At 62.1% G+C, this 19,544-nt stretch overlaps 4 protein-coding genes across 4 annotated transcripts in view; 1 reads left to right on the top strand and 3 right to left on the bottom strand.

Moving 5' to 3' along the window:
• CHLRE_14g625150v5 (uncharacterized protein) overlaps positions 1 to 2,061 on the top strand; it is a 7,181-nt gene extending 5,120 nt beyond the window's left edge. Inside the window, exons 7-10 of the mRNA XM_043070260.1 lie at positions 1 to 58; positions 342 to 383; positions 849 to 944; positions 1,350 to 2,061. The exon at positions 1 to 58 is cut by the window's left edge and continues 42 nt beyond it. Coding sequence (XP_042916933.1) covers positions 1 to 58; positions 342 to 383; positions 849 to 944; positions 1,350 to 1,592 — 439 coding nt within the window. The 3' untranslated portion in view covers positions 1,593 to 2,061. The remainder of the gene's footprint in view (positions 59 to 341; positions 384 to 848; positions 945 to 1,349) is intronic.
• A 17-nt stretch (positions 2,062 to 2,078) lies between these two features.
• On the bottom strand, positions 2,079 to 5,960 carry CHLRE_14g625100v5 (uncharacterized protein). The gene has a single exon (XM_001692767.3). It carries the CDS (start codon positions 5,510 to 5,512, stop codon positions 3,401 to 3,403), a length of 2,112 nt encoding a protein of 703 aa, XP_001692819.1. The 5' UTR covers positions 5,513 to 5,960; the 3' UTR covers positions 2,079 to 3,400.
• A 48-nt stretch (positions 5,961 to 6,008) lies between these two features.
• Positions 6,009 to 15,070, bottom strand: CHLRE_14g625050v5 (uncharacterized protein). The gene is made up of 19 exons (XM_001692768.2): positions 14,459 to 15,070; positions 14,082 to 14,213; positions 13,764 to 13,802; positions 13,400 to 13,438; positions 13,075 to 13,180; positions 12,684 to 12,879; positions 12,400 to 12,478; positions 11,924 to 12,227; positions 11,589 to 11,769; positions 11,008 to 11,284; positions 10,580 to 10,693; positions 9,016 to 10,452; positions 8,837 to 8,892; positions 8,477 to 8,660; positions 8,266 to 8,322; positions 8,061 to 8,123; positions 7,859 to 7,918; positions 7,501 to 7,755; positions 6,009 to 7,329 (listed from the first exon to the last, which is right to left on the bottom strand). The coding sequence occupies exons 1-19, from the start codon at positions 14,459 to 14,461 to the stop codon at positions 7,297 to 7,299; spliced, it is 3,615 nt and encodes a 1,204-aa protein (XP_001692820.2). The 5' UTR covers positions 14,462 to 15,070; the 3' UTR covers positions 6,009 to 7,296.
• A 2,150-nt stretch (positions 15,071 to 17,220) lies between these two features.
• Positions 17,221 to 19,445, bottom strand: CHLRE_14g625000v5 (uncharacterized protein). Its single transcript, XM_001692769.2, has 5 exons — positions 19,135 to 19,445; positions 19,002 to 19,041; positions 18,669 to 18,862; positions 18,173 to 18,475; positions 17,221 to 17,865 (listed from the first exon to the last, which is right to left on the bottom strand). The coding sequence occupies exons 1-5, from the start codon at positions 19,324 to 19,326 to the stop codon at positions 17,704 to 17,706; spliced, it is 891 nt and encodes a 296-aa protein (XP_001692821.2). The 5' UTR covers positions 19,327 to 19,445; the 3' UTR covers positions 17,221 to 17,703.
• Between the last annotated feature and the right edge of the window lie 99 nt (positions 19,446 to 19,544).

The raw sequence follows: 19,544 nt of genomic DNA, 5'->3' as shown, positions 1-19,544 counted from the left end.
CACACTGCGCGCCTTCGCCATGCGCTGGCTCCACTGGACCGTACGGCAATTCCTGGAGGTAGGCGGACTGAGGCGTGCGTGTAGGCGTGTGGGTTTTAGAGAACAGCAGGGAAACTTGCACGCGCGCGGGACTGTGTAATAATAACAACAAAACGAAGGAGGACTGTGTATGTGCATGTGTATGTGCGCCTTTGCGGCGTACGTGAATTTTCACGGTGAGGGGTGGGGGGAGCGAGAGATTCAGTCACCGCATTTACGGGTGACAGGGTGACGGGGGCCGGGTTGCACGGGTGCGCGTGTGCGTTTTGACGAATTCTTCACGACGTGCCCCCGGCCACCAGGTGTACAACATCCCCAACGCCGAACCCGTACTACTGCACAAGGTAGGCGTGTGTGCATGTATGGCGGCTTGGCACGCGCGTGGTTGTGTTGGTCACGCGCTGGTGCGGGTGGCAGGGGCCGGGTTGGCGGGTGTAGGTGCGGCTGCGGTTGCGGTTGCGGTTGCGGATGCGGTTGCAGGTACGGGTGCCGGTGGGGTTGGGGGTGGGTCACACGTGCTGGCAGCCATCGAGGCAGCAGTCATTGAAGGCAGCAGCCACACGGCGGGTGCAGGGTGTCTGAAAGATTGAGCCCGCTCGACCCCTTATTCCCAATGGGCGATGCTTGTGAAACCGCCTGCCTCGCTGAATCCCATGCCAGCCGTCCCGCCCCATCCCGCCTCGCCCCACCACTACCCCACCACCCCACCCCACCCCACCCACCCCACCCCATCCACCCCACCCCACCCCACCACCATCCCACCTCTCACTCACTCACCCACCCCACCACCAACCCACCCGGGCGGGCAGGAGGTGGACCCCGCCTACCTGGCCGGCGACAACGCCGCCCTGCCCTTCATGCCGCACCACACCAAGTGCCTCTACCGCCTCACGCCGCGCGCCCTGGTGAGCCCCGCACGCCTCAGCCCTGCCCTGCTGCGTATGTTGGGCCGGTGCAGCAGGCGCCCCGCACCAGCCCACAAGGGCCCCACCGCACCGCCCCACCGCACCGCACCATACCGCACCGCACCACACCGCACTTGTGGCGTGCCGTACTGCATCACACCAAACCGTATTGCATCGCACAGTGCTGTACCGTACTGCACCGCACCGCACCGCAGCGCACCGCAGCAAACCTGGGTGCACTCTGGGGCTCCCGGGCTGCATTGCCGCGCACGTGCGCTTCCTGCCCTACTGGTAGTGAGGTCTGCAACACCTTGTTCCCCTCCCAGTTTCTTTCGATCCTCCGAACCCAACTTGTTGCTACCTAACTCTCTCCACTCTCCCCGTGCCTCTTGCTTACGTCATCAGGAGCTGCTGCGTGGCGCCGACGTCAGCATGGCCACCTCCAGCGGCTGCTGGCAGGGCGCAATCCTGAAGCCACCGCCGCCGCGTCCGCAAGGGCTGGTGCTGCGGCGCGAGGGCGATGGCCAGCAGGGGTCAGCGGCGGTGGGCCCGGAGGCAGCGGCGGCGGAGGCGGCGGCGCGCGCGGCGGTGGAGGCGGCGGAGCGGCGGCTGTGGGAGGATGTGGACGGCATGGTGGCGTCGGAGTGACAGCTGAGGGTAGGTAGTCGGCTGTTGATGCAGCGGCGTGGAGCGAGAGGGGAAGCGAGGGGAGTGGTTGGAGAGAGCTGCATGGGACGCATTCATATGGGGGCATTCAAGCAGGGCACCGTAGCGCGCGCTCTTGGCTCCGGGACTGCGTGCATGTTGAGGCAAGGAAGCGTTGCCTATCCGCAATCTGGTGGTGATTATTGGCTGACCATGTGTGCTGGTGGAGCGGGATTGGTGGCTTGGCTTGTTTGACGGAGCGCTACCTGCTGTGGCGCGAATAAAGTGCGCTGCTGTCAAGCCAGCTGTTATGCTACTTGCGCTAGACTTGGGCCGCTTTGGCAGTCAGTAGCTGAAAGGCCTGCCGTCAAGAATGGCAATAAGACACGAACAGCCCAGCCATGCAGCGCTGGGGCGGCCCTATGGAGCCAGAACATTTCGGCCTGGGGTCGTCCTGTAATACTGGTAACATGTTTCCATACCGCCGGCACGCAGTGGTGGCAGGGGGTGTGAGCAATTAGCTCCGCAGAGCGATGCAGGTGCGTGCCCATGTTTGCTGTGCAATACGGGGTGCGCAATATTGTCACCTGTCAGTTCAGGCCTCAGCTCAGGCCGTCAGGCCTCTCGTGCTAAATAACTAGGACAGACGCCCTACGCACCCGTGAGCAGCAACACGTGCTAGAACTATGTAAAATCAGATTAGTCATTAGCGCCAAATCAAGGGGGTACCGTAATCACCGGCCACACCAAGAGACAAATCACATAATCACATACACACGCATACACGCACGCACGCACGCACGCACGCACGCACGCACGCACGCACGCACGCACGCACGCACGCACGCACACACACACACACACACACACACACACACACACACACACACACACACACACACACACACACACACACACATTGACAGATCAATCAATACGAGACCCTCATCCCTCACAAAGTAAGAATCAATCGCGTGATAAGCGGCCCTTGGAGCTTCCAAACAAATTGGTATGAAGAGCGAGCAAACATATCGAGGACTAAGGCAGTAGGGACACGTACTCTACGCGCGCCCAAACGTCCGCTAGGCTCTAGCATCTTACAAAGGGCATGAATCACAGCCCTACAACAAATCATTATTCATCCATGTATGGTATGACGGCAGTGGCAATGTCACAGTCACTGCGTTGTACCTCGAGCCTCTGCAGTCCGCATTGCCACTGCGGCACCATCCCCAGCCGCCGCCTTCTATTGCACCTGATGTGCCTGCCCCACAGCAGCGACTCCAGTCCAAGCACATTGCTCTCCATCCTTACGAACATCATCATAGTCCTAGCCTGCTGTCCCATCATGCGCGTGCGTACGGCTTGCAGTGTCTGGTGTCAAAACCTACCCAGAAACAGCCGGGCGCCTCCTGCTGGTGCACATTGGGCCCATCAATAACCTTAGCATCGTAGCATCATAACCTGATACGGTAGCATCGTAGCCTGCTGATAGCACCATAGCAGAATGACAGATCCATGTAAGTATAACCTAAGCTGCTTGCCTGTCTTGCCTGCCCTGCGCCATGGCGCCCCGGTGCCCTCCGCATGTGGGAGCCTACCGTATCGGGGACCGCACTCTCTGCTTGTGGCTACGAATATATCGTCACTGGGCCGTACCGTATTATTCACTCGAAGATCCTGCTGCTGCTCTGCACGCACTGCTGCTCAGAACCTGCCGCTCTGTGGCCGCACGCACCTGCGCTTGCGTGCGTGTCCCGCGCTCCGCTTGGAAACCCCGTTCAAACACGCTCCCGCCCTGCTGCCCTCTCTCAGTTCCATTTGCGCGGTGTGAAGACCGCCTTCGTGTAGTAGGTGAACGGCACGCCCTGCACAACCTCCGAGGCGTAGGCGTTACTGGCGCCCTCAGCAATCAGCGCATCAAGCACCTCCTGATCACGAGGCGGCCACTCCTGCTCCTCCTCTTCCTCCTCATCCTGCTGCTCGTCACTGGCATCCGGGGCGCCGCTGCGGTCTGTCAGCGGGATGTCATTGAAGCCCTCGAACTCGTCCGCAAACATGGCGGTAGCCTCCTGCTCTAGCCGCTTCCAGCAGTACCCGTACCCGTCGCTGTCCAGCTGCACGTGCCCCGCCGCCCCACAGGCCATCACGCCTGTAGCTCCGGCGGCCGCGGGCCAGCAGGCGGCCATGCCGCCGGTTCCGTACCCGCTGGCGGTGGTGTGCGCCGTCCAGCTGGGGCCGCTGCCAGTCTGGGTGTCCACATCGCCGGTGCAGCAGGCCTCGGTGGCGCTGTCACCGCGCCTGCCCGCGACGGCGCCGCCGGCCATTAGCGTGGGGTGCTGCCAGCTCTCCTCGTAGGCCGGCGGAGGCGGCGGTGACGGAAAGTCGAAGTCGCCGCCCTCGCTTGGCTGATAGTGCTGGTTGCAGAATTCATCACAAAGCCCTGCTGCCGCCGCCGAAGGCGCTGCCGACTGCTGCAGGACGGAATCCGCGGCCACCAGGTCGATGCGGCTGCTGCTGCCGCCGCTACCGGTGGGTGACGCCATCTCCATCGCTAGCTGCTGCGCCTCTGCCTCCTCCGCTCGCTTGCGAAGGTCCTCGAACCAGGCCTTGGCTTCCGGTGTCAGTTGGTAGTTGGCAGGCAGCACGCCGCCGCCTGGAAGCATGACGCTCACCGCATGCAGCGACGGCCCGCTGCGGACCATGTTGCTGCTAGTGGCGGCGATGGTGGCCGGCGGGGCCGCGGCAGGGCTCTGGCGGCTCGGGCTCAGGTCCAGGTGGCGGCCGGACTTGGGGTGGTACACGTCGCGAGCCACCAGGTCGCACGACATTGAGCTGGCGGCGTCCGCAAAGCTCCACGACTCCTGCATCTGGTCCATTGGCTGCAGCTGCTGCTCGGGGCCCTGACGGCCCTCCTTACTGCACAGCACCGCCGCGTGGCGCTGATGCCTGATGCTGCCGGCGGCCACCGTGGCTGCAGAGCAGCCCCAAGATGGCAGCGGCGGGCTGGGGCAGGCTGAGCTGAGGGAGATGAGGTCGAACACACTGGAGTCGCTACTGGCCGCGCCGCCGGCCCCACCACTGTTGACACGAGCACTGACGCCCGCCGCCGCGCCGTGGTTGTTGCCAAACAGACTGCGCACGGCGGCGGCGGCGGCCCGGCGGCTGCAGGCACTGGAGTTGGCCTCCCGGCGGCGGCGGCCCAGCTGCCGCGGCGAGGTCAGCACGAGCTCCGCCGCCAGCAGGTGCTGGGGGCACTGCTTGTACTGCTCGTAGCGACCGCCGCTGCTGCCGCCGCCGGCGGAGGCGGCGAAGCCGCTGTCGTACGTGGCGTCATTCTCCTCATCGCCATCGCGGATGATGACGGTGCGCGCTGAGGAGGCAGCCGACGAGGACGCCTGAGGGCTGCTGGACGGCGACCCGGGGATGGTGGAGCTCCGCTGCCACTGCTGCTGGTGCGATGGGCTGCTGAGCTGCTCGGGTGCCTCCGGCTGCGCGCCTGATGACTCCGCCGCAGCCGCAGCCACGACAGTGGAGCTGCCGCTGTGAGCGCGGGCTGCGACCGCCGAAGCCGCGGTGCGGTCGTACAGCCCATCCAGTGCGGCGTGCAGCTGCGACTGCACCGCCCCCAGCTGTACCCTCAGTTCCCGAAGCGCCTTCAGGTGCGCCGCCGCCTGGCACAGCAACCGCGACTCGAGCACGCTATCGCTGTGCGTGTGTGGAATGGTGCATCCCACCGCCTGCTGGCGCAGCAATGACTCCAGCACCATGTGCACACGCGCCTCAGACGGCATGTGGCGCACTGCCTGAACCAAGCCGAGCACGTGCTCGTACGCAGCTGTCGCCTCGCGCACCATCTGGGTCAGGAGCGACTCCTCTTCCCGCAGGTTGGAGACGTGGCGGAGCAGGCGCGGGGTGCTCATGGCGTGGATGGGCGTGGGCGGACGCCGGCACGTCACGGCGCGTGGTGCGGGCCCGACGGTGCCGCGCGCTCGGCTCTCACGCAGCAGGAACGCCAAGCGCTTGCCCTTCGTGCTCACGGCCTGCGCCACGTGCTGCCCAACTTGACGTAGGCGGCTCAAAAGGCCTGGTCCAGCGGCAGCTCGAGGGGACCTGCAGGGGGATACGGTAGAACGACAGAGCGAGGCGAGGAATCGGGTCAAGCGAGCCTTCGAGGGTAGGGGCCGTTGCTGACGTGTACAACCGCTAACAGCGGACTTCCACCGCACGCGTTGACCTGAAGACAGGAGTAAACATGCGCACTGAGAGTTTTGGCTGCACTAGGTGCTGGGCCCATCAAGGCACTGCTTGAGCAATCACCGCTAACCATTCATTTATCAATAGGCTGCGCGAAGCTGCGCGATTGTGGCATCCTGAGTTAACAGTATGGCGAAGCATCTCGAATGCACCCTTAATCCGGGCCCTGGAGAACTTGGCGAGCCCTGGCGCACATGCAATTTGCGCCATCGAACCCCCGCACTTTGCGCTGGAGCTCAGGGAGCCCCAGTGATACATGCAAGAGTTTTGTAGAGCCCCTCGGTGGCGCATTCAAGCCCAGTAGTGTCCCTTCTAGATTACCAGCATGCAGTCCGCCACCATATTATTTGTGCCCTACCTTTGAGCTGGCTGCTGCTGTCCTCGGCCTTGAAACATCGTAGCTTATCCGAAAGCGGCTTCACCGAGCCTTACGCACAGCGACAGGAAAAGTCAAAGTCCTGAATCGATGAGCACGGCCCTTCTTGTCTACCAAGGATTACGCAGGTTGTAACTAAAAATGATGTAAGAAACTGAGCTGTTATTCCATGTGCATGTTTATCGGCAGAACAAAAGTTCCTCACTGCGGCCTGTGCCACAAGAATCCAAGATGCGCTCCAGGGGCGCGGCGGTCCAAGCCACACCCGCGATTGTCCAACTCGCAACTGGCCATTCCCACTGCTCCGCAAACGCCTCGCTCATAATAGAGCACACAATCCTCCCAAAACCACCACTGTATTCACCCCAACGCACCACACCGGTGCCGCGCACCGTGTCAATCACCCAGGGGCAGCTGGGGCACCCCACCTAGGTCCCACCGACTTGCCCACACTCCAACCCCAAGCCGACGCGGCGACGTCCAGGGGTCATACACACCCTGCCTTTCTCTGGAATCCTACGGCTGCAACTGCTATTCCGTCCTATCGCCTGCACTCCACGTCAGCATCCGCCAACCACGTTGCAGTCTTGATAACGGTCTAGACGGTGCCATGGTACGGCGTGCCCCCGCTTGTCGGGCTGTCCCTTCAATTGTAAATCCGCATCCTTTACGGCCCCGTCGGGTAGATGTATTAGTGTCATACCCGCACGCCACACGTAAGCAAGCATCTGCCGCCCAAGCTATTGTCGGAGTAAATAAAATAATGACATGCATCTATCCCGCTATGTAATCATGATACCATGCGTTTGGTATGTACGACCATATATTATTACCTTCGTGCCCCTCATGCCGTCCGAAACCACGGCGGCACAATTGCGACCTGGATAACAAATACCATGCTTGACAGCACGTGACCATGCCTTGCAAGAATGCTAGGGGCAGATATGTACGTGAGATGTGCAATCACGAACACGCGATTGTATCAGCAGGATTAGCTGGGCGCGCCCATGGGCATTCATGATCTGTAATATGAGGTGTGGCAGCCACCACGCTACAATACAATGCATGAGATCTTTAACCGTCATAAGCAGCTCTTTCCCTCTCCATCTGCACGGCATGTGGGAAGGCGTATGCTGGGTCAAAGGCGCAATGAGTGCATCAGCGCGTGTAAGGCTGCAGGACAAAGGCGGACCCACATGGCCACACATCTACTCTGTCACCGGGCTGTCAACTCCACCCATCCATGTGCCCCAGCTACATCCCAGCAGGCATTCCCACCTTGAGCCGCAGCATCGTCAGCTCCTTCAGCACCTCGCTCGCCGCCGGCCGCCGCTTTGGGTCCTGGTCCCAGCACGCCTCCACCAGCGCACGCAGCTTGGGCGGGCAGCGCCCAGGCGGCATCGCCGCGCCATCCAGCGGCGGCCGTTGCCGCAACAGCCCCACACTGTAGGCAATCTGCGCGATGGACAGCCCCGCCCAGGGCCGCTGTCCCGCCAGCATCTCCCAAAGCATCACGCCCACCGCATACATGTCCTGTGCGTGCAGGGGAATACGGCATGAAGGACCGGCGCTGGCACGTCGCAACTAAACGAAATCCCAATGGTTTGGGGGATGTTCCCTTGTCCCGGGCGCTCACCACGTGGTGCATGACGACGTGGTTGTAGGGGTTGAGCGTCTCAGGGGCCATGTAGGCGGCCTGAGGGCCAGCGGACGAGGTGCAGCGGCGGGACAAGCGGAATGACTGACGGTATGAATGACGGAATGCAGTAAAGGTCGTGCGAAACCATATGAACAGGGAAGGAGCACAACGTCTGCACGCCTGCCAGATAGGCGCTCACCGTTCCCGCGTCGGCATGCCGGGTGAACTGCACCGTCGTCTGCAACTTGGAAAGCCCAAAATCCTGCGCGTGCATGGTGAGGTGGGGGAGGAGATATGCGCGCGGGCTGTGTGTACGGCGAAGTTCGCAGGGCATGGATCGGTCCTGCGACTCTTTGGTGCACCAGGCAGAGGGGCAGGTGCGAGCCAAACGAAGAAGGCCTCACCGCGAGCTTGACGATTGGCGTGCCGCTGTCAGGCTTTGAGATAAGCACGTTGCCGGGCTGTGGCAGGTTTGGGACACACGGCATGACGATGAGCAGGGATTGGGTGGGGTAACGAGCTCGCGCTGCCAGCTGCCGAAGCACACACAGGGAAGCAAGCAGGGAATGCGAGGGCAGGCGGCAAGGCCGGTAAGCCCCGTGGTGGCCCACTCACCTTCAGGTCCCTGTGGATGATGGTGGGGTGCAGGTATGCGAGCGCCTCGCACACTTGGATGGCCACGTGTAGCACCTTGCTTAGGGGCATGGGGGGCCGGGGCCCTCCGGCGGGTCCTCCCCCGTACAGCAGTCGCTCCAGCGAGGTGTCCATTAGCTCAATCACCAAGCACATCTGAGGAGGCCTGAGGAGGCGGCATGTGCACGTGATGTCAGCGAGCACGTGTTGTCGTAGACGCGTGCAAGCAACCTGAGCAATTGCTACAAAGCGAGCAGTGCGGCGCATGTGGAAGGAACGTGAGGCCGACTCAAACCTCCAACCACCCAGCCACTACAATCAACCGCAGTGATCACCACTCACTCGATGCATGCGGCCAGCAGCTGCACGATGTTGGGGTGCTGGATGCGGCCGAGAACCTGAAAGCATCGCGAGCACACGTGTGTAAGTATCAGTCTGTATGCCTTACGCTGTGAGCGGTTGTGCCTTCTGCCATGGCTTACTTTGCAAAGCTAGCAAGCGGAAAGCAAGCAAGGCCTTACCTCAACCTCGGCGATGAAAGACTGCTGCAGTCTACTGGCCTCGTTGCGGGCCGCGGTCAGCGGGCCCTGCGGCGCCCCCGCTTTTGCCTTCCCCGGCGGCGGCAACGCGGCAGGCACCGGCACTGCGCTGTCCGTCGTGGAGCCGTAAAACGTGCTCGCGCCGGCCATTGTTTCCGGTCCGTCCACGCCGTTGGCCTCCCCTTTGCCCTCCTCGCCCTTCGCAACCCTGATGTTTTGCAGCTTCTGCCCGCCTCCAGCGTCTTCGCCTCCGGGCATAGGCAGTGCGGGCAGCAGCCCCGCGCCGTCGCGGGCGCCCGGCAGCGCGGCTATTGCAGCGGTTAGCTTACCGCTGGGGGATGTTGTCAGGGAAGCATCGACATTGCTTCCTAGCGATGGGCCCAGTCCGCCGGCCCGGTTCCATCCGGGCGGCGGCGCTATTGGCACAGGCGGCGCGGCCTCCGACGCGGCCACGAAACAATCCCGATAAGGTAGCGAGCTTAGCGTCGAATCGGCGGTGTTTGTACTGCCGCCTGTTGCGGCCGTGGCGTTGCGTGGAAACGCGATCCACTGCAGGTTGCTGGCGGTGCTGCCATTGGCAAGTGCCACGGGTCCGGCCGCCAAAACTGTGGGTGCGACCGCTGTGGGTGCGGCGCGCGCGCTCTGAACCGGTTGCTGCGGCGGCTGTTGCGCGAGGGAGGCTGTCGCGCCGCCTGCAGCACAGACTCGAAGTGCGCCCGTGTCAGCCATGGGGAACTCGGCATCTGGATTCCAGCGCTCCGAGGCGTCCGGGAGGCCCGCTGGCGGCGGCAACCACGCGGCGCCTGGACTACCCCACGCCATCGGGCCAGCAGCGGCCACGGCTGCTGCAAAGCCTGCCAGGGCAGCTGCGTCAGCGCCAGCCGCGCCGTCCGTGCCGCCCGCTGTGAGCCCCAGCCCCGGTGTGTGCGGCTGCTGGATGGAATTGGTGGCTTGCTCCCACAGGTACCGTGCGGGATCCGTTCCACTGTCACCAGCCAGGGTGCCGCCAGCCGCAGCCGCAGCGGCGGCGTAAGCGGTAGGCCCGCTGCCGGCCGCGGCAGGGACGGAGGCCGCTGCTGTGTCCGCGCCGCCAGGCGCCATCGCCCCCGCGGCGGGCAGCGGTGCCGACGCCGCCAGGTTGAGGTTGACCAGTTTGACCGCCACCCGCTGGCCGCGGAACTCACCCACCACCACGCGGCCGTAGGTGCCCTTGCCCAATGTGATTGGGAGGAGCTTCACCTCGTTGCTGCCCGAGGCGGAGGAGCCACCCGGAGAAGGCAAGGCGCCGGCGCAAGTGGACGCCGAGCCGGTTGTGGCAGTGCCCGTCCCCGCACTTTCCGGCGACGACTCCAAGGCTGACGCTTCCGTCGCAGAGACGCTCCGAGCCGCACCGCTGCTGCCGCCAGTAGCATGTGTGGCCTGGAGGCGTGGGTGAGCAGGTCAAGCGAGTGAAGGGTGCGGCGCCGTAGCGATTAATCCACACATGACATGCAGCTGTCAAAGCCAGTAAAACGAAACCAATGCCCGTACGCGCGGACACACGCACCTTGACCCTGAGCTCGATTCCCTGTTGCAGTGGCGTCCACGGCGTCACAGGCGCCATGGAGCACTGCGCTGCCTCGCCGCTGCCCTGAGCCCCTGATGGATCAAGCAGCGCCGCCTGTGGACGGCAGGCATGCACACCGGGGGTCTGTCAGGAACACAGTTCAGACGGCAGCCCCAAACTGACTTGTACCAGTCCCTACCTGCCAAGCTATCTGCTGCCCCATAATGTTCAGTGAGCGAAGCCCGGGTACTCCCTCCCCATGTGCGGTATGTGTGACTACCGTACACAACCGGTATCCGATATAATATGTGTGCATTCTGATGACACACATGCATGCACGGTCACATGCACAACGGTGACTTTCCGCAACGCGTGCCGGCTGCAGATCTGCGCTTGCAGAGCGTGCACGACGCTCGACAGGAACGCACCTGCTCCCTTAGATCGGAGGACCCTGTGCCGTTGGCGGCAGTGTTAGACTCGGTGCTAGCGCGGCGGGCGCCGCCACCAGCAGTGGCTGCAGCCAAGGTCTCTGCTGACGCAAGGCCACCGCTCGCGCCGCCTGCTTGGGCAGCTGCAGCAGCCCTGGTGCTGGTGGCGGGGGCCGTGGCCGCGGCGGCGACACGTGCTGCGAAGGGTGCCGTTGCCGTTGCAGGGGTGGCGGTTGCGGTCGCTGCGCCCTGGTTTGCACCCACGCAGATACGCACACTGCGGCACGGCCGAGGGTTGTAGGTGATTGTTTGGGGCATGGCGTCAGCACGGACCGGTTAGTCGGGTGCAAATTGGCGGACCCAGCGGCGAGACACACAGTCAATCAACCGTACCACCAAATGCATGATTGACGGCAGTCGTTCTTGCATATGCATCCATCCACCTGGAGCCGTCTGCATTCGTGTCGGCTTGAGACGCTTGCTATGTCCATCGGTTGCCCCACGCACCGAGCTAGCGTGCGTAAACACCATCCACTACTTGGACCCATGGTGCGTGGTCCCAACCATGCACGCGCGCCTACCTGCAGCTGGCGCTCCTGGCGCTCCTGGCCGCCTCGGGATTACTGGAGCAGTCCCTGTCGTCCCCAGATGCAGCCCGCTTCTTCGCTTGTGTGCTGCCATCAGCGCCAGCAGCAGCGCCGCTGCCCCGCCGCCGCCTCCACAGCAGCGCGGCAGCAATGCCCATAGCTAGCAGCGCAAGGCCTGCACGGTTTTAGGCATCGAACAGGCTTGTCAGCTTGGAAAAACACGATCGCAGAGGTAGGACAGCCCGCGACAGAACACTGCTGCCGGCATGTATGCCGTGTACAGTACGATTGAGACAATAAAACGCATGAGGACGTTTAATCGCACGCACCTCCCAACACGCCGCCCAGGACCGCCCCCAGTATGACAGAAGGCGAGCCCCTGCCACCGCCGGCATTGCCTTCCTGCGCGCTGCTAATGGTGCTGTTGCTGCCGCCGCCGCCCCTGCTTGCTGTCCCGTTGACAAGCTGCCCCGAAGTCGGTGTGCTGCTGTTCGTCCCAGTGCCAGCCGCCGAGATGGTAGTAGCAGTAGCGTTTGTGGAATTGCTAACGGCCCGTAGCTTGCCGTACGTCTTCCAGTAGCACTCCACGGGCCCCAGGCTGGTCACGCAGCTGGTCTCCAGCATATCCTCACACTGCAGCATACGTTTATTGATTGGGGAATACGGTTAATGGACTCAGTACGCGACCCCTAGTCAACCTGCGGCCCGACGAATCCGTACGACCCGAATGCCTGATTGGCCTCAAGGTAAATGCTGGTGAGAATTGAACCGCCATGTACGTACGCCCGCGTGCCGCCGCACCTACCTGTCCGGGCGTGTTCATGCAGTACACGAGGTACCCAGACCGCTGCGGCACGTACGTCGGGGGAATGTACGCGCCGTACCTGCACGCCCGGTATGTAAGAGCAGTGGGCCAGTGTGTACTGTAAACTGTAATGCAACCCAAACACATATGCCCGCTGCTCGTGTGTAGCGCTAGGGCCCGCGGTGTCAAAACCGTGCCGCTGACGAACCCCTCCGCCCGGCGGCAACCAAGCCATCTCCTATAACCCACCCCGGCGCAAGCAAGCTATCCAGTTAAGCACTCACAACACGAGGTCCCCGTAGTAGTTCGTGACGGGAAAGCACTGGTGCGTTGGCCGCAGCGCGGTGTTGTTGACGCCGGTGCAGTTGTTCACGATCTGGGTTCGCGCGCGCTGCAGGCCCGGCACAGCGGTCGGGCGGGACGAAATGGAGAGCACCTGAGACGCCATAGTAATCGCCAACTCCACGGGAATGCACCCGCCTGCACGCATACGGTACACATGTGCATGCGTGAGTGTCTGGGACAATGTGCTGGCGAGTAAGGGACACGGAACACGTACGTACTGCTGGATGGCGAAGCGGCCTACGCATGTTAAATCCCGTGCCAGCAAGAACCGTGGCATTTATCATCCTTGCAACTGCAAACGAAGCATGCTTGGCTAGAGTATAGACGTACGGTTCATAATCATCATGTCGTTAAACTGGACGTGCGCGAAGGCCTCCAGAGATGAGTTTGGCGAGGGCGCGGGCAGCGTGGGGCGCAGCATGTCCAGCCCGGGGGCCTGCGCGTGCATGCGAGCATACCGCATTGCGTTCTTGCATGTGAGCATAATGAAGCGCACGTGTGCATTTGCGCGTGTGCATGTGCGCGCAAGTAAGGATCTGCCGGATGCATCCTTAGTATCGACGGGCAGGCCCCGGGTGGTTGAAGTGCACTTAAAGGCACGCCCCTGATCCACACGTGCCCCCGCGCTGCCGCCCATCATCCATAATACACGCACCAAGAAGTGTGGCGCTTCGCGTGTGCGCCGACACACGATCTGCGGCAGCAAGCACAGGTGCGCTTTCGCTTTTGAAACATGGCACAAACAACCGCAAGGACACCCAGCGGGCAGCGTGCGTACGTGCACGCATGGGAAGGTAGAAGGTTCTCGCGCAAGTGGTCACACACGTAGCCGATGGTGGCGGCGTACCGCATGCCCTGACTTCGGAAATTGCTAGATCCATGCGACAGCGAGAGGCCAACCCCCATCCAAGCCTCAGCCTTGGTCATTGGCCCCCCGCAGCAGGCGGGCTACCTGCTTGATGGTCACACTCCTAGATAGCTAGCTAGTACCCCCAGCCTCATCACCGCAGCGCGCGCACCCTGGTCCAAATGAAGTATACGCCCGCCTGAAGTTGTAGCTGCGAAGCAGGGTCAGCAACATTACACAGGAGGCACACTTCAGTAGTGGCAACGAGCCCAAAGCGCGTGGGTTGAGGTTGGCCAGAGACAACACAGTTACATGCCAGTCTTCTTTCGCGTGCCCCTGCGCCTGCTGCTGCGTCGCCCTCTGTCGGCCCCGCAGCCGCTAGGTGAGCTGCCGCCGCGTGGGCTCCGCGTGCGTGTTGTGGGGCTGGTGCGCGGCTGTTCGGCGGACATGCTGCGACACGTTTCCCGCCGCCGCCCACGCACGAACGCACCTTATCGGGAACGAACCCAAAGGAGATCAGGGGCCACGTGGCGTTGTCATCTCGTTGACTGGTCAACGTGACGTTACGGGTCACGAGCACGGGGAAGGGCCCCAGCCCCGCCCAGTCCGCCTCTGTCATCTCCTGGTCACGGCACGCGGCGCACGCGGCGCAGGCGTTCCAGGGCACAGTTAAGCTGACATTCCCAGACACAAACGGGCAGGACGCACAAAATCGCCACGACCAACAGAAGAGTGTGGTGTCCCCAGATGCATAAGACCGTCGCATACATGCGCAGGCAGGGTGCGCACGGATCCCCTTAACAGCCGTGAGTCGGGGGTGGTCATAAGACAGCTAGGACGTGCATATCTGCGCACTCGCCTGCTTACCATGTCGGCTGTTGGAACGATTATGCTAATTCTGTTGTCTATCAGCGCTGCCGCAAGCTCCCGTGCATTCGCCACCGGCTTCGTGGCTCCTGCTGAGGTCCCCTCAGCTAGCACCAGCGGTGGGAGCTGTGCAGCTAGTCCTATTGAAAGTAAAGTTGCAAGCAGCCGGCCTGCGCCACGACTAGGCGCCATTTTGCCCAGCTCCGCCGTGTTCCCTGTCACGCGAGTCCCTAAGCGGTCGCGTCAATGAGGCATTGTTTGGAAATCCCTTAGCACTGTACTCTGGGGTCAACTAACCTACGAAAACCCGGGAAATTTCCTTGTTGAAAACAGAGTCAACGGGAAAGCCACAGTCCGGCAATCACCCACAGTCCGCCGTCGTATCATTAGTATACTATAGGCGTAGCGCATTCAGTGTAGGCTGAGCGCCTGGCTGCACGATAGGAAATGGGGCTGTGTCCTCGGCGGGACACTCATTTGTGTTAAGAGCACGTTTGCTGCGGGCGTGGCTTGAAAGTGGTGATGAAGCTAATTAAGTGACGAAGGCAGTAAGCGTTGTAGAACCCAAGAAAATTGTACTTCGCTCCTGCCCTGTGCATTATGTTCACACCCTTATCATGAACCTTGATTGTGAAGAGCTACAGTCTCAGTTTCGATTCGTGCATCAGAGATGGTGTACAGGTCCACTACGCCGCTACTCCGAACCTGGCGTACGCGTGTCACGCGTGTCGTGGCCAACATGGGAGGCCCCTGGTGACCAACCCCTTCCCAACTTTTTGCGCGCCGCCGTTGCTCGTAAATAAATTGGTTGTTTCGTATTAGGATGTGACTTATGAATGCTCATTATTTGTGAGGTTCTACGTCCTTTGCTAGTTAGAACGTGCGTACGTGTGTTTGAGCCTGGGTGGCAAATTCGAAGGCGGCCACAGTCAGCACCGCCCACATGCGTAAGACCGAAGAGCTCATTGCCTTCGTTGTACTGGTTGCGGGATGTTTTGCTGGGAATCTGGGGTCTCGGTGCATTTCGGGATGGGGACTTCTGTCAAGCGCCTGTCAAAGCATAGGCCACGCTCTCCTCCTCGCTCTATTGCATTGGGTTCGGTTTAGTTTGGGCAGGTATCTACAACCCCCCAGTTGATTGTGTGCACACAATCTACTGTGGGCGGGGACTTAGGTCCCTTTGGCCCAGCGAACCGGCACGTGGTGGCGTGGGTGCGTGGCGGTAGCGAAGCAAGCCAGTGAAACCTCCCCATGCGCGCCTACACTGGCGCTTACACATTTGCATGAGGGCTGCATTCGTCGGGACAACCAGCTGCGCAGGTTGCCGGAGGGGTGGGTGGGTTCTGTGAATCAGCTGCACCCTGCGGGACTTCACCAACCTGCCATACCACTGTCCCATCGCACACCCAGCCGTCACCCACTGAGCCCCACTGAGCCCGTGATTGAGCCCCACCGAGCCCCACTGAGCCCCACTGAGCCGTCACCCACTGAGCCCCACTGAGCCGTCACCCAGCCACCCAGCCGTCACCCAGCCAGCCGCCCGCCCGCAAAGTGGACTCACCCACACCGTCCCGCAGTGGTTGCACACTTGGACTTGGTGAGCACGTGAGCCCCCCCCCATGGTACGACCGCCTGCAGGCGTGGGTGTGTGGACTACTGCAATTATTGGCCCGTAGAGACTTTGCCGCAGGGGCCTTCCTATAAACATGCGCATATTAGCACACTGAGTAGCACTTCTGTTGCTTGCCATGTATGCACTATACACTGCCGCAATTGTGGAGAATGAGGAGAAGGAAGGAAACAGCGGCGCAGCACCACATCGGCACGCAACCCCGTCCTGACCAGCTGCGCAGTGGTCAGGATGGGTGATGCTGGGTCCCGCCAACCGGACGTAGCGCACGGATTGGATTCCCTTGTGTTGTCGTGTTCAGCATTGGGCAACATGCATCTACCTTGGGATGCTCGTTATTCCTGACAAGACGCCCCGCTTCTTCAAAGTGTGTGCAAGGCTTTACCCATGGTTACGCCTCAGGCTGCGGCGTTGCGCCCCTGTCCCCTGGCGAAATATAGCGCATGAAACCCATGGGCGCATGACGGACGGCCATCAATACCCGCGCAAACATACCCAGTCACAAGGCTACCGATTGGGTCTGTTGTGTTGCACGCTCAGGGTAGAGGCCGACGACAGGCACGGGATGCGGGCACGAAGGCACAGACACTGCAGGTCATGGCAACAAGGAGGTGGCTGCCTTAGGGAGGCAGGAAAAGGGCTGAGCCCTCCCCTCCCGGGTCGTTATCAACCCAGCCACCTTGACGCGGGCGCCTACTAAGCACACGCCTCTATGTTGGGGGCCTTTGGCATCCCCGCAAATCCGGACGTGGCCGGTTGGGTGGTCATGGCAAAAAGCCCCAACCCTGGACTCCCTTAACAGCGGGCTAGGCCAGTAGGCCGGCGAGCAAGCGATAGAACAGCGGTCACGTACTAGCGAAAGTAGGGAGAAAGTGGAGTGCAGGGGAGGTGGAGCAGGGTGGAGCGCACCGAACGAGGGCCCTGGGTGCATATGGGAAGAGACGGTTGCCTTCCCGTCCCTGTGTGTGGCCTGTGCGGACCAGGTGAGGACGCGAGGGGCGTAGGGGCGAGGGATCTCGCCGGCCCAGCACTGTCCTGTCCATGTTGCTGTCGTGCCCACGCATTACGAAGGAAGTAGAAGAGCTGAAAGCAAAAGGGTAACACCGTAACAGCAGGGCACAGCCCCCCAGTAGTATGGAAAGCATTACACAAAGGGTGCGAACAGTGAGCTTTTAACCGACCACAAAGCACAATTGCCATAACTGGCTAGCCCTCCAAGCTGCAGCGCATACGGCCAGGGAAGCACAGGCCGAAAAGGCTACCCGAACGCTCATTCCATACTTCTACATGGGACGGCTTCAACCGGCAAGAGGGCTTAACGCCCCGAATGTATTCTGGACAGCGTTGCTACGGGTTGCTGCCTAACTGACAAGCCCCCTAGCGCCTTGGCCCGTTCCGGGGCCATGCGTACGTGAAATCTGCACAGCTGCGAAGGCACCTTGAAGTAGCCGATGAATAAAGCCCACTCTTCCATTATGTCCTGAACTCCCAGCCACTGACTGCATGCAAGCTATCATAACTAAAACAACGCCATGCATCGAGTTTCCAAGTTGCTACTCCCGCATCCATTCGTACACGTCACACTCCCAAGCCGCTACCGACTACACGGCGCTGCTTATACCCGGCCTTGCTTCGATTGGTCCACAGCCCCGACCTCAATTATGGCGGCACTGGTGAGCGCCAGTGCTGGCTTTGAGGCGTCTGGCGATGCCGCAGCAGCTGCTGCAACAAGCTCCTGCACCACAGGGCTACGCAGGAACCGCTGCGCCGCCTCCTCCTGCACCGCGGAAAGAGGCAACGATGGCACGGGTGGTCACCCGCCATTCAGCCAATAGCTTAGCGTCCAGCACGCAGCGCAGCTGCCCAGCGCACACACGGCGTCCTGGCGCAAACCCCACAACATCCCCGCGCTGACGCCCCAAACGTCTACTGTTCCCGCCTCCATGAACCTGCGCAACGACCCCGTTGCCCCTCCGCACCGAACAGCTCCCCACGCGCCTCCAACCGGGGTCGAGATCCCCGAGCCCTGTAACCCTGCAAGCCCTGCAACCCTGCAGACCTGGAACTCTGCACCCCCGCCTCACCTGCGGGAAGCGGCCCATCCATACGAACCGGCTGTCCAGCGCCATCACGTCCTGTCCGCACGACACTTGCACCGCGCTCAGCGCCAGCGCGGCGCGCTGCATGCGCCCCACCACGTCTACCACCACGTCCATGGGCACCGCGGCCGCAGCCGGCGCCGCCGAGCCCTCCGCCGCTGCGACAGCGGCCTCCGCTGCCGCAGGCGACACCGCTGCCGCGGGCTCAAGCATGAGAACCAGGTCAACACCGACGTCAAAGGCAGGGCCGCGCTTGAACAGCGCTTCCATGTCGTTCGGAACCATTACCTACATTGTTGGAAGGTCGTTGCTAAGGTCAGGCGATACGGTTCGTGGAGCCTTGGGCCCAGCAGGGAAGGTTCACGGTCGGGCCGTTCCACCATCCGCCGCAGCCGGTAGCCCACACCGGTAGCAACCGCGCCTCAAGGCAAAAGTCTCGCCATCGACCCCCCCTTCCCAGCGACCCCATGCGCGCTCACACCTTCCACAGAGACAGAGAAACCGCGGCGCTGCCTAGCAGCCGGGCCTTGGCGTCTGCGAACGCCGGCCCCGCCACGAAGCGCTCGGCCTGCGCCTGGGATGAGAAGCGGTAGTATACCGCGGCCCGTGGCGCCATGTCGCTGTCGCGCGCCATCACGGATTGCACCACCGGCCCCGCGCTTGCGCAGCAGGCGCCTGGCGGGGCGGAGGTCGGGTAGGACATGGCCGTACAGGGGGGCGAGGAGGCGTGAGGTGCAGAGTGCGGGCATCACGCCCATCCGCTTTGCGCGGCGGTGCACAAAGGGATTTACAAGACAGCATGACCTGCTCGTACCTGGCGTCCGGTACTGAAGGCTCCACAGCGTGTCAACGAGCTGCGGCGCGATAACGGTGGGGCTTGCACTGGCTGTGCGGAATCAGACATTCGGTGCCTTAGTTGCTTAGTCAACTAGCCAAAGACCCCTTACCTCCTGCTGCTCGTCACTGCTCTGCGTGCCGTCGTTGCTGACCGTCACCAGCGTCTCCCATACGGGCACGGTGTCCGCGCGCGCGGAGTGGGTCAGCACCCGCGCCCGCCACTGCTGCGCACCCAACGCTCGCGTTGCGTGCTGTCGCTGGAGCGGTGCGTGGGCGCACCTAGAAGACGGCAAGGCGCGCATCACTTGCATTTGTACAGGGGCGAAATTTGGGCAGCGCGGGAGGAAGCGCGAGCAGCAGCTGCAAGTGATGGTTGTCGCGGGATAGGTTTGAACAGCTAAGGCAGTACGTTGCAGTTAATTGAGTACTTTATATACGTTGCAAGCCGGTCGGCGTAGGACCCAAGCCCACTATGCATACGGGGCTTGCATGCGACTCGCGCAATCATGCCCGATTACAG

Source organism: Chlamydomonas reinhardtii, chromosome 14, assembly GCF_000002595.2.
Source record: "Chlamydomonas reinhardtii strain CC-503 cw92 mt+ chromosome 14, whole genome shotgun sequence".
Lineage (NCBI taxonomy): Eukaryota > Viridiplantae > Chlorophyta > Chlorophyceae > Chlamydomonadales > Chlamydomonadaceae > Chlamydomonas > Chlamydomonas reinhardtii.
The sequence above is the reverse complement of the archived record's forward strand: the minus strand, read 5'-3'. Positions and strand labels throughout refer to the sequence as shown.